Source organism: Pleurodeles waltl, chromosome 6 (assembly GCF_031143425.1).
Source record: "Pleurodeles waltl isolate 20211129_DDA chromosome 6, aPleWal1.hap1.20221129, whole genome shotgun sequence".
Classification (NCBI taxonomy): domain Eukaryota; kingdom Metazoa; phylum Chordata; class Amphibia; order Caudata; family Salamandridae; genus Pleurodeles; species Pleurodeles waltl.
The window spans coordinates 811,662,503-811,676,485 of record NC_090445.1 but is presented as its reverse complement, the minus strand read 5'-3'; the positions used below and the strand labels follow the sequence as shown (position 1 = coordinate 811,676,485).

The 13,983-nt window shown below is 42.8% G+C and overlaps 1 protein-coding gene across 1 annotated transcript in view; it reads left to right on the top strand.

Moving 5' to 3' along the window:
* SORCS3 (sortilin related VPS10 domain containing receptor 3) overlaps positions 1–13,983 on the top strand; it is a 2,578,554-nt gene that overhangs the window by 2,230,474 nt on the left and 334,097 nt on the right. Inside the window, exon 18 of the mRNA XM_069239432.1 lies at positions 10,251–10,422. Within this exon, the coding sequence (XP_069095533.1) occupies positions 10,251–10,422 (172 nt within the window). The remainder of the gene's footprint in view (positions 1–10,250; positions 10,423–13,983) is intronic.

Genomic DNA, 13,983 nt, shown 5'->3' with positions numbered 1-13,983 from the left:
GTAAAACTCTACTCCTCTTTAGTCTATGACAACAGATACTGTTTTAAAATGGGCCGATGTTTGTTTCAGAGGAGTCCACGAATACTTGATCCATCCCCTTACTTTTTGGGGAGGGCGCTTTCCTCAGTGCATTGCTCATCTGCACATAAAAGAAGAGCCAGAGCAGTGAATCTCTTAATCAGAGAGCGGGCATCCTTTATACAGCCCAGCAGAGCCATCAGTGTGAAAGAGTAAATTCTATGTTGTTAAGCCCTCTGTCTGCTGTCTAAGGATATCCTTTTAATCTTTGTGCAGCAGTAAATCCACAGTTCATCAGTTCTTGTCTGTCCGAGATTGATTTTCGGTTGGGGCAGGCTTCACTCCACACGGGATTGGTCATATAGATGATTTCCTTGTTAACATGTAATGTAAAGTTGTGTTCCACCCATGTCAATTAACAGAAGTAGTGCTTTAGGAAATTTCCTGGGAGCACTCTTTATTGTGCTACATAGTCTGTAGTAAATGATGTTCTAAAGGTGCTGAGGTGCTTTTGACTCCGCCAAAATGCTAAACGTTTTTTAAAGTTCCTGCTCAGAATAGGTTCCCCATGCATCCCTGCATGAAATTCCAAGCTCTTCCAATCGTTGCCTCTCTCTTTTTTTACAAGGACAGAGGCAAGGAGGGACATTGCTGAACTGAAATCCACAGTTAGTAGAGAAGCCCTAAACCCTGTCAGTGATTCAACCAGTACCATGACATGAGAATCTGGTAGTTGATCGGCCAGTACACATCTAGGCTGTGCAGAATGTACCATTCCTGTAGTATATGGAAAAGTAAGGAAGGAGTCGATTAGTGGAAATTTTAATATCTTAGTCCCAGTTTCAAGAGAAAAAAAGAGTCTTTAGGTTCTGTTTTTAACAGAGAAACAACAATTACCTCTTTGAGTGTGGACCTCAAATATTGCTAAAATATGTGGGGACCTAGGACATCTATATATTCTTTGTAATAGTTATATCTGCTTCTAGAGAGCAACCATTTAACATGTCAATAATAAAAAAATGTATCTCTTTGGTTAAATTTGGTGCCATCAGTACCTCTCTATCGAAGTTATCTATCCATGCCACATTAGTCTGTCTAGTTAGTTGGGTATGCAGGGTTCTGAAATGAATATTTGAGAGGTATATAATAGTTCTTACTACTCTTTAAGTCAATTCATTATTGTTAGAAATGGGGTCTTTGGTTGGCAGTCAGGTTACTTCCTGTCTAAGCAAGGACCCTCACTCTAGTCAGGGTAAAGGAGAATCACCCTCAGTTAACCCCCGCTCACCCCGTGGTAGCTTGGCACAATCAGGCAGGCTTAACTTCAGAGTCTAGGTGTAAAGTATTTGTTCCAACACACACAGTAACTTAGTGAAAACACTACAAAATGACACAACACAAGTTTAGAAAAATAGGTAATATTTATGTAAACAAGACAAAACCAAAACAACAAAAATCCAACATACACAAGTCAAGTTATTAATTTAAAAAGCAAAAGAGTCTTGAATCCTTTAGTAAACAGTAAAAACACAGTTAGCTGTGAAATGTAGCTAGGTAGCGTCAAAATAACACGCACGGGCGAGTGTGCGTCGAAAAAGGTTTGCGATATGTCGATTTCTCACCCACAAGCGAGACCGTACGGCGTTTCTCCTTCTCCGGTCAGGTCGGCGTGCGTCTTTTTTCCTCTCCGCAGAGAACGATGCAACGATCTGGGCAAGCACTCAGGTCTGGGCAGGCATTGCATCGCTTTTCCGCGCCCTGCAAGGTTTGCGTCGAAAATCCTGCTGTACGGTATCAGCAAACCCACGCAATGTGGGTTGCAATGTTATCAGCCTCCATAAGCGGGTGTAGTGCGTCGTTTCTCCAGCTGCATGCGTCGACCTACCAGCCATGATGCCGTTTGAGCGCCGATATCTTCAGCGAAGCCGGCGGCGCATCGTTTTTCAGCCACGTCTCGGAAGGTGCGGCAAAACTTTCCCCGCACGGCGGTCTGTGTGTGGACTTTCAGTCTTGGTCTGCCAGCTTCACCTGTCAAGGCCCCAGGAACTGAAAAAGACACCCCTTGGCAGGGAAGGATTCTCAGCAGAGAGCCCAGGTGCTGGCAGGAGAAGTCTTTGATGTCCCTGAGACTTCGCAACAGGAGGCAAGCTCAGGACAAGCCCTTGGAGATTTCTTCACCAGCAGGAATGCACAACAAAGTCCAGTCTTTGTCCCCTTGCACAGGCAGAAGCAGCAACTTCAGGATAGCTCCACAAAGCACAGTCACAGGCAGGGCAGCATCTCTCCTCAGCTCTTCAGCTCTTCTCCGTGCAGAGGTTCCTCTTGATGTCCAGAAGTGATCTAAAGTCTGTGGTTTTGGGTGCCCTTCTTATACCCATTTTGGCCATTGAAGTAGGCTTACTTCAAAGGAAAGTCTCTTGAATATTCATGAGGTAGGTTGCAATTTGCGACCCCATTGGGAATGGCCACCCTCACAGGGATGGTGGCCTGCTGGAGACAGCAGACCACCATGTCTTTGACTGCTTTTAAATAAAGCAGTTTTTTTTAAATGCAGCCTGTTTTCCTCAAAGGAAAACGAGATTCATTTCAAATTCAAAAATGAAAAGTTTTCTTTTCAGTTTTTCAGAGCAGGCCATGGTCCGTGAGACCACTGCCTTCTCTGAAAAAACATTTTCTCTGCCATTCACAAAGAGGAAATTTGCAAATGGGTTAGCACCAGTTTAAAACAGGTGCTAACTGCGATTGTTTTGCATTCGTGGTCACAAAACAATCATACATACCATTTGGATTCGGTATTAGGAAGAGACGCCCTTGACACACCCCTTCCTAATACGGAATCGCAAAACCCAAACTGCGATTCGGTAACAAGTTATTGAATCGCAGTTTGGGCTTTGTACATCCCAAAAAGCATTTTTCAAGTCACAAATTTGCAGAATCTGCCTGTTTGCGACCTAAAAAATGCTTTGTTCATCAGGCCCTAACTTCATTAAAAGATGTATTTTTACATTGTGAGTTCAGAGACCCCAAACTCCACATTTCTATCTGCTCTCTAAGGGAAACTGTACTTTAATAATAATTAAAGGCAGCCCCCATGTTAACCTTTGGGAGAGATAGGCCTTGCAACAGTGAAAACCGAATCTGGCAGTATTTCACTGTCAGCACATATAAAACACATTAGTATATATCCTACCTTAAACATATATTGCACCCTGCCCATGGGGTGACCTAGGGCCTACCTTAGGGGTGTTTTACATGTAAGAAAAGGGAAGGTTTAGGCCTGGCAAGTAGGTACACTTTCCAAGTCGAATTGGCAGGTAAAATCTGCATACACAGACACTGCACTGGCAGGTCTGAGTCATGTTTACAGGGCTACTAATGTGGGTGGCATAATCAGTGCTTCAGGCCCACTAGTAGCATTTGCTTTACAGGCCATGGGTACCTCTAGTGCATTGTACTAGAGACTTACCAGTAAATCAAATATGCCAATCATGGAAATCCAATTACACCTCAATGGGCTGTGCCTGCCCTCTCACAATACAGTCTCAAACCCCCTGGTGTGTGTCTGGGGCCTGGCCTGGGCAAGGCAGGATCTTGTGAACAACAGAGACTTTCCTTTGAAGTATGCCTACTTCAAAGGCAGAAAGGGGTATACGTATTGGCCCCAAAACCCATGAAAATCAGATCACTTTTGGAACCAAGAGGAACCTCTGCTAAGGAGAAGAGCTGAGGAGAAGTGTTGCCCCTGCCAGTGACTGTGCTTTGTTGGGCTATCTTGCAGTTGCTGCTTCTGCCTGTGAAAGGGTACAAAGACTGGACTTTGTTGTGCATTCCTACTGGTGAAGAATCCCCAAGGGCTTGAGTTGAGTTTGCCTCCTGTTTTGAAGTTTCAGGGCCATCAAAGACTTCCTCTGCAAGCACCTGGAATCTCTGCTAAGAGTCCTGCCCTGCCAAGTGGTGTCCTATTCAGTCCATGGGCCGTGAAAGGTGAAATTGGCAGACAAAAGCTGAAAATCCACACAGAGAACGCTGTGCGGGGAAATTTACGACACACCATCTGCAACGTGGCTGATAAACAATGCACTGCTGGCTTTGCAGCTAAAATCGATGCTCCACCTGCATCGTGGCTGGGAGATCGACGCATCGTGGCTGGAGAAACTATGTGCAACACCTGATTGCGGCTGCTGATAACAACACAAACCCCACTCAGTGCGGTTTTCTAAAACCACGCAACAGGATTTTCCACGCATCGTCCCTGGGCATCAAAGTCAACACGACTCTGCGCAGATCCTAGGTGCCCTGTCTGGAAATTGACACATCGCTCTCTTTCAAGGGAATAAAATGAAGCATCACCGACCCCACCGGAAAAGAAATGACACACAGCCTTCCTTGCGAGGAAGTAATCAATTCATGGCTGCATTTTCCGACGCATGCTCGCTCGTGCAGCTTTATTTTTTACACTAACCAGGTACTTTGCGCAAAATCATCATTTCCATTGTTTTCTATGGAGTAAGACTCTAATTCTTTTGAAAAATGATATTTTAACTTGTGTATGTTCGATTTATTGTCATTTTGGTCTTGTTTGATTTAGATAAATATTGTCTATTTTTCTAAACGGTCATGGTGTCCATTTTCTAGTGTTTTTACTGTATTACTGTGTGTGTTGGTACAATATTTTACACAATGCTTCTGAAGTTAAGCCTGCTTGCTTGTGCCAAGCTACGAAGGGGGTGAGCAGGGGTTAACTGAGAGTGATTCACAAACAGCCCAACTGCCAAACTGACCCAGACAGGCAATCCACAAACAGGCAGAGTTACAGAATGGTTTCAGCAAGAATATGCCTACTTTCTAAAAGTGCCATTTTCAACTAACAATCTAAAAACCCACTTCACTAAAATATGTATTTTGTAAATTCTGAGTTCAGAGACCCCAAACTCCCGATTTATATCTGCTCTCTAAGGGAATCTGCACTTTAATAATATTTAAAGGCAGCCCCCATGAGTGAGAGGGATAGGCCTTGCAACAGTGAAGACTGAATTTAGTAGTATCTCACTGTTAGAACATGTAACACAGATACCTGTCCCATCTTTAACATTCACTGCACCCTGCCCATGGGGCTACCTAGAGCCTACCTTAGGGGTGCCTTACACTTATGAAAAGGGAAGGTTTAGGCCTGGCAAGTGGGTACACTTGTCAAGTCAAATTGTCAGTTTACAACTGCACACACAGACACTGCAGTGGCAGGTCTGAGTCATTTTTACAGGGCTACTAACGTGGGTGGCACAACCAGTGCTGCAGGCCCACTAGTAGCATTTGATTTACAGGTCCTGGGCACCTCTAGTGTACTCTACTAGGGACTTACTAGTAAATTAGATATGCCAATAATGGATATCCAATTACACATACATTTTATATAGGAGCACTTGCACTTTAGCACTGGATAGCAGTGGTAAAGTGCCCACAGTATCAAAAAAAGCAAAAAAGCAGTCCAGCACACATCAGCATCCTGGGAAGCAGAGGAAAACATTTAGGGGAGACCATGCCAAGCATGGCAAGTCTAACAGTTCTTATGAAGTGAAGTGGAAGATATGTCCTGATCCAGATCAGCACATCACTAACACATGCAACATATGAATTAATTATGTTTTCTACAGCACAAACAACTGCTTCAGAAAAGATTCCCAGGGCTTATCCAGTAGGGTAATAATTGACCAGCAGTTAACTTACACCCAGTCTTGCTGTCCTAAATTTCTCTTCAGGCAGGGCTTATTGTATTGTAGTTGCTGGATGAAAACTACACCTATATTTTGTATTTGTAGATATGTTGACCTTTTCCCTACCCAAAGAAACTTATTTAGCTCACGGTCTTCCATGAGGGATAATGTTTTTATGTCACAGCATTTTAAGCTGCATATTGGGTTTTTGGTCCAGATCATTAATGTGGAACAAGAAACAGTCACCACTATGAGCTTACTTAAAATCTACAAGTCCCCCACTTTCACTGTCCTCCCTGACTTGACAATGAGTTTGTTCCACCACCCATCGCCACAAATTATTTGGGCTACTGCCATCATAGCAGCAAGACAGATAATGCTCCTGGACCAAATCAGCTGATCACAAGTCTAATCTCCAAAATATAAACATTTAAAGTGTGAAAAAAGATACAGCAGCTGACTTAATCACCCTTGTCCATTTCATTCTCTTGTCCCTCCCGAGTCCTGAGGGAGGATATGCACTTGCTCTCTTTCATGTGTTTCCTGATGCACTTGAGAGCCAGCTGTAGGTACCTGAAGGCATGAAGATTGTTCTTTATTGTGAATTTTAGTCTGGCTTGGTGCATAGCTCTATGTGCTTTGTTCAACGATTGCAGCTTTTTCGAAATAGTAGTGTACAAAGTACACATCTCCCACATAGCAACTGTGAAATTTGGAAACAGTGACATGGAGGATCCTGAGTAGCTTAGAAAATTAGAATCACTTCCCAATTGGAAATCTCCGTGCAATTTCTCGAACTCTGTATTTCAAAAGCTGGGCAGTGATTGGAGTTGAGGATGGCCCCAGTCACCAGACATGTTTCTAAAGACCTGTGTGCCCACTGTCTGAACTGAATAGAAATTGCACATTCCAAACAGATCAACCAGGAGTGTCTCAACAAAGGCTTCCATGTTTTCTGTAGGAGTTTACTTAGGACGAGCTACAATTCTTATCAAGTTCTGGACTCAAGGTTCATGTTCTGTGAGTATATATCATTGAGTACTATTCCCATAATGAGGCTCTTTTCATTCATTGATGCCTTTTTATCCTCAGTATCTTAGGCATGATATTCAGTCTGGTCAAATCTAGTGGCCTATTTGCCAAAGCGCTCAGTCATTCAGTCAATGTGGCTGGTCAGCGTGTCTGTCTTGTCACGTATTGATTGAAGGCTATGTCTCAGATCCTGTAGGATGTTCTTAATTTCACAACCACACAAGGAATATGGGGAACATAGATTCCCAGCATCCTGTTGGCATATATCTTTATCCAAAGTGTGGGTAGATGTTTTGGGGTTGAATGAGATCTTAGACTTTTTGTGATCAGTATTGCCAGTTGGGTACCCTTTTATTCATCGGCCCTCAGTGGTCACTGATAGATGGGACTGCATTCAGGTGCATATATTAATTCAATTTAGGGCTCTACTAGCTTGTCTGCTGTGCTATCTCTCTGGCAAAAGGCCAACCATCAATGTTTAGCTTTCATTCATAAATCATCTGACTATCAAATCCCCTGAAGAATCTTCCATGAACTGAACTCACTAGGGTTGGGTCAGGTGGCCATGCTCGGTTTCACTGCAGAAGGTGAAATATGCCTCTGCACTTAGATAGGGATATCCCTAGATATTTATTTGCACTTTGTGTTTTTTGTCTATGTCCACTTTTAACAGTACTGAACTATTCCCCAGATGGCAGTTCTCTCACAGACGTATGTGTTCTAGCTGCTTTCCAGCTGCAGCACTGTTCTCATGGCCCAGGTCTGCCAGCCTATGATCACAACAGTCACTTGGTCGTGCCTTCGCTTCACCAACATCAAGGCTTATGCGCTGCTGGTCTTGGTTCCAGGCTGAGGTGCTTATCCTTCCTGGCCCGACTTTCACCCACTGCCCTAGTTGGCACAGAAGCATCTTTTCAGGCCCTCAAACACCATATTTTTCAGCTCATTTGGCTTTGCTCCATTGTCTGAAGGAGTCTGAGTGTAAATAGCAGCCCTGCCCACAACCACAACAGGGATCACCAGAAGCCCCAGGGGTGTTCTCCTTGCACTCATGGTGCAATTTATTTATGAACGGCCATCACTTACCTTGGATAATTATGTGAAAGGCAACCTGTAGGTCCTATTGGAAGATCAACTCACTGCTTTGTCTCCTTCTGGCATGTCAGATTTTTTCTGCAACAGGGCAATATAAACAATTAATTGCTGTGCTTTAGAAGTGGGATTCTGCTTCCAGCCTTGGATATTTCCAGGATTATTGGTGAACCCAAAGGAGGTACATTAAAGTGCGCCCAACTTTCAGAACCCTATTACAAATTATAAACAACAATTTGTTGTCACTTCTAATGAGTGAAAGCACAATGCATTGTCATTGCAAAATTAAATTCAAACATTTAACTATAGAAAACTGACACAGAGATTCGAAACGTATATATTGGCATAAATTTGGGAATAATAACCATATTAAAAATTATTGTGACTGGTCCACACAATAAAAGTTTCCTACATAATTTGTTCATACATGGAAACACACTGGGTAGTGTAAGGGAAAAGCGGAAGCAGGACCGAGAATCAATTATATTTAATCAGTTTGGAAATTCAAAACAATTTATGAATTAAGTAACTAGTGACCCGAAATATACATTTTCTTCAAAATGACACAGAGACAAATCACTAAAGTGTAATATAACAAATTGGGAATCCAAATAAGTAATCTGTCTCTCTAATAAGTGACCAGCTCTTAGAGTAAACATCTGGTGCATTTTTATTGCATGGGTGCATGCCTGTTTAGATGGGACCAACCCAGTGGTCACTTTAGTGAAGACACTACAATAGTCTCATAAAGTCAAAGCTCACACTGGTGCAGAAAACCTAGTATGGATTTAAATTTGGAAAGTGTTCAGAAACACTTGGAACTGGTCAATCTGGTTAAGTGTTCATCCTCCAACACCCCAGGCACTACAGCAATCTTTAAGCGTACACTCCTTTGCTGAGAAAAAGGGGATTTTCTGGTACGGTTTTATAGATTTTGGAAGATTACCTATGTATAAGGGCTGCAACAGTGATGTTTAGATAAAGAGGTAATTTCAAGATGCCATGCTCCTATCGTTGCTTTCCATAACACCTACTCATTACATCATGAACTTCTCTCCTGTCTGCATAGTGTAGACTCTTGGCGTCTGACCACAGATATTGCTTTGTTATTGACAAATAAATCTTCTTGTTAAGTGCTGGAATACATACTTAGTTTATAACATAACGTTTTTGTATAACTTTGACTTATGAAGAGTCTTCTGGCACTATTAACAGTTTATGGATGTTTATAGTGACCTAACTAAATGTTGCTACCTTTATTGACCTTGAAAGGATTAAATGCTGCCCTGTGGTTTGCACTCACAGGCATGAATCATTCCACTGGATAGATTAATGCACTGAACCACCAGTCCTGGCTACTCAAGGATTGTGGTATCAGTTTGTTGATGTCTGTCTTTCAGTTTTTCTTTTTCTTTTTGTATTAGTGGCTCCAAATCTGAGATAGGCTGTACAATTCCTTCACATATCAGATCCAGAGAAATTTGCAAAGATGTCTTGACCCGCTATCTTAATAATAAACTTTATATTTTCTTTTACATTTATCATTTATTTCCTACTCTTTTACATTGTGTTATAGACATAACTTAGGGGGTGATTCTGAGTCTGGCGGGCGGCGGAGGCCGCCCGCCAGACTTCCCCCACCAATATACCGCTCCGCGGTCGAAAGACCGCTGAGGGTATTTTGGGATTTGCCCTGGGCTGGCGGGCGACCGCCAAAAGGCCGCCCGCCAGCCCAGGGCAAATCATCCTTCCCACGAGGACGCCGGCTCAGAATTGAGCCGGCGGAGTGGGAAGGTGCGACGGGTGCAGTGGCACCCGTCGCGTATTTCAGTGTCTGCATAGCAGACACTGAAATACAAAGTGGGGCCCTCTTACGGGGGCCCCGCGGCACCCCCTACCACCATCCTGTTCCTGGCGGGAGACCCGCCAGGAACAGGATGGCGGTAGGGGGTGTCAGAATCCCCATGGCGGCGGAGCGCGCTCCGCCGCCATGGAGGATTCACAAGGGCAGCGGAAAACCGGCGGGAGACCGCCGGTTTTCCGCATCTGACCGCGGCCGAACCGCCGCGGTCAGAATGCCCTGCGGGGCACCGCCGGCCTGTCGGCGGTGCTCCCGCCGACCCTGGCCCCGGCGGTCTCGGACTGCCGGGGTCAGAATGACCCCCTTAGTCATCTAATCATGTTTCACATAAAAGTATTTTTAATTGACATTAAATCATGTTTCGCAGGTTATAATGTTTTGGACTCTCGTTTGATATATTTATTGCTGCACGGGTTCCTTGATGAATTTTGAAATGGAGCCTAGAAACAGGAGAAGCCATTTTGCAATTACTATCAATTCAATCGTTTTGTAATTGTATTAAGGTGCACAGTCGTCAATATGTCATTTTTCCACAGGTATAGAAAAATTGTGACCAATAACTGCACAGATGGTCTCCGGGAGCAGTATTCAGCAAAATCTCACAAGTGTCCAGGCAAGGCTCCAAAAGGTCTACAAATGGTCACTTCTGATGGCAGACTTGCAGTGCAAAAGGGACACAATGTCACCTTTATGGTTACTTTAGAAGAGGTATAATTTATTTTGTCTAATTGTGAAATTGTAATTTTGCTATGATAATCAAATAATGCTTAACTAGCACCATATCACTTACCTTGTGAATAACAGTCACTGCCAAGTAAAATACTTTAATACAAACAAAAATTCCAAGACTTTGTTTAGCTGCTGTTAAATGAGAGATTTGTGGAGGAACATAAATAGGTCAGGAATCATGAGTAAACTCAACAGATTGAGTACTAAATATATATCCTCCAGATTAGAATCCCATTGCCTCCTTCCTAAAACATCTGCCAATAATGAGACTATATATTAACCCTCTAATTGATAACCCCAGTCACCTCATAATTTATATTCCAGTACAACTGAACGTGAGAAGCTAAACATCACTTCCCTCCCCTACAGTAAAGGCAACCTCTCACATTACCAACCCAAGACATCCTAAAACAGCATCTTATCAAGTCCCTCAAATTAACACTGTTGACAATTAAAGTGGTCTAGTTTGAAGATTTTGATAGCCATTCAGTTCTAATACCACTGTAAGATGGCTGCCAGACTCTAACAGTTCTAGGCACCTAATATCACTATGTGAATACATATGCCACCATGTTATGGGTAGTAGAATCTCTTCCAGATATCAAAGATGCCAATGGCAAGAGTTAATTTGCGAAAAATTGAGTAAGGGGAGTACTCTTTTGTGTATCTTACATGCTTTGTGGGCAAACCAATGCTAGCATATGCTGGTTGACAACCAAAAGCAGGGCATCATATAAACTATTCTTCTAGTCTTCAGAGCTATGAATGGGCTGTTGCATAACAACTTAGTTACGATTCTCGTTAGCCACTCACACGGCTGTAATCTTCACTGTAAAATCAAAATCTTCTAGCTATATATAACAAAACCACTTTAGCCACCTCAAATGTTTTATAATTTTACTTGCTTTGATCCTTATCCTTTGAATTCACTCCCTTCCACCGTGTTTCAGGTAACCTGCTTCTACATTTTTAAAATTGCTCTAAATAATTACCTTCTCAAACAGGCAGAAAGTTAGATTTTCCCCTCATCACAATCCTGACTTATACCATTTTCAACCTCAGTGTCCCCTTGGCCACGTCCTCTTGTCAACCTGGTCCCTACATACATATTGTTAGAACATAATAATGTTTGTAATGTCTTGCGATGCTTGAAATGTTTTGTATTGCCACTCACTTACCACCACCCTTTTAATGTTATCCACCAAACTATGTCTGAGTTACATATTACATAACATGCAAATATGTACAGCATTTCTTATGGAAACACTCTTTCTATGAAATGAAAATAAATAAATACTTTTAGATCACAGTAATAGGCTGTATGTCATAATGTAGTGTACTAAAAATCGTGCTGACTAGCAAAAATATTCACAACCTGAATACTGTGGAGATAAGTATGCTTTGGAAAGTGTAGATTTGTTATTCCTAATTCCACATCATCAAACCTAACATCTATTTATAGCTATGTACACTTACCTTGTGGAGATTTCGGGTGTCAGGCATTTTTGTTCCATACCAGATTCAGGATAATGTTTACCATGGCCGTATGGTGCCCAATTTCCGGAATTTCGCTAGTGCATTTTTCTGATTACAGGTGTTGTGTTTGCCTCGGGGACCAACAGTGATATTCTTTCGTCTAGGGCGTAACTATTAATTGTACAGCCGGTACAGTGGGACCGAGGCTAAGAGGTCTGATGGGTCCACTACACTTCAATTACAGCTACCTTCAACTACCAAACAAGGGGATAGTGGCCCCATTTTATTTGCTTCCACTAGAGCCAATGTTGCGCTTGTTGTCTCACTGTCATCAGTCTGTGATTTGCCCCGCCATCCCGCACTCAGATACCTTTGGTTGAGTAATAGTTTCTTCCAGGTGGGTCGGTGTGCTACAGATTCATTGAGCAATCACTGTTCTTTTTCTTCATACATGTGCGTCCTTGAGAATTGAAACAAGTTGGCTCTAATTTTAATAATTGCTTCTCTCAGTAAATCCAGCTGTTACAATATATTTCAACTGAATGCGGAGAACAAGTGGTGTAGTGCCAATTTTTGCTGTTGCTTGCTGTTTCTGTTCCAAAATATATAAAAAAAAGTTAGATTATATTTGGGAATGAGTTAGCGTTCATCTCAGAAGTGCTCACACTCCGGAGTATTCAAACTGTTTTAAAAAGCATTGCTACATTATTTTACATTTCAGCCCCAAACGAATTCAACAAACTGGCACAAATGTTTGTATTTCAGTGTAAGAGGATTTTACACTGAGGTATGAACGCACTTGTTTTAGTTAATGCGGGAACATTTTCTTCTCTCTTCATGTATCAGTCTCATCGAATGTGTACTGATTGTTGTGCTGTAAATTCAGAGTGACAGCAGGTAGGAGGAGGAACAAACATAAATCATTGGTTTCGCAATGCACGGCATGTTACTATTCAATGCAATGCTTTATTTTCTGAAGTACTCAACAATCATGGATGTTGTAAAGTTGCATTTTACATGATTTCGTTTTTTTTTTTACATACTCTTTATTAACGTTTTGTTGGGTAATAGATACAGAGGCGTTGGTCTAGTGCTTAATTTGTAAATAAAAACGTGCCGGGCCCCAAAGCTCTCCTCTTAAACACGCGGCTGCTGCAATTAAATGTGCAAACACGGAATACTGAGGTAGCGTAATCCTGAAGCCATCTCGGGCCTATGTATAGCTATTCAGTGTTTTGCCAACAGCAGGCCAAACAGTATACAATTCCTACTGAGTTTTCTATTTTCATAAGAGGGCATCAGGTTCAACAGAACTTTTGGTATCGTGGGCTGCAGTGCCCAACTGGTGGCTCAAATAAAGGTTCTTCAGTACTTCCTGCCAGAAGGATGTGAAGGATGGGCAATGTTATACTACGTGTAGGAAGTCCATCTCAGTCCTCCCACACCAGGCACAGCAATTTGTTCGGGTATTGTTTTTCAAGAAAGATATGTCTGGTGTAAATAATTATACTGTATCAATTTCAATCTAGCATTGGAGCTAACCGTCTTCACCCCTTCCTGTACATGCTCCCAATCTCTAGCAGTCATGGGTGCCTCAAGCCCCTCCTCTCATTTTTCATGTATGCGAAGTCTCGCTCCAGGGAGATCGTCCTGCAATACCGGATACATGTTAGATATCAATCAGAACCCCACATGCCATGGCCAGGAGTGCCATTAGTAGGTGGGATGGCAGCTGCACCACCAGGAAACACAGCCACAGCTCACGTGCCATTGCAGAAACCTTTGCGTATTACAATTACTGACCCGTCCCCAGTGCGAAGGGTTGAGTCTTCCTTCGTGATGAACTGTCCACCGGGGTACTGGTCACTCAGTGAGTCACAACTCCCACCCTTCCATTTCTGTACAGACATGGTCTCAGCTATCTTGAGGAACAACTGCAGTGACCACAGTGGTGAATCTAGTGCAGATGGAGCTCGGCATATCACCCTTGTGACCGCCATCTCCCACAGTCTACGCACCTGGCACATTATATAGGGTGTGCCTGGAGGCACCCTTGCACCCCCC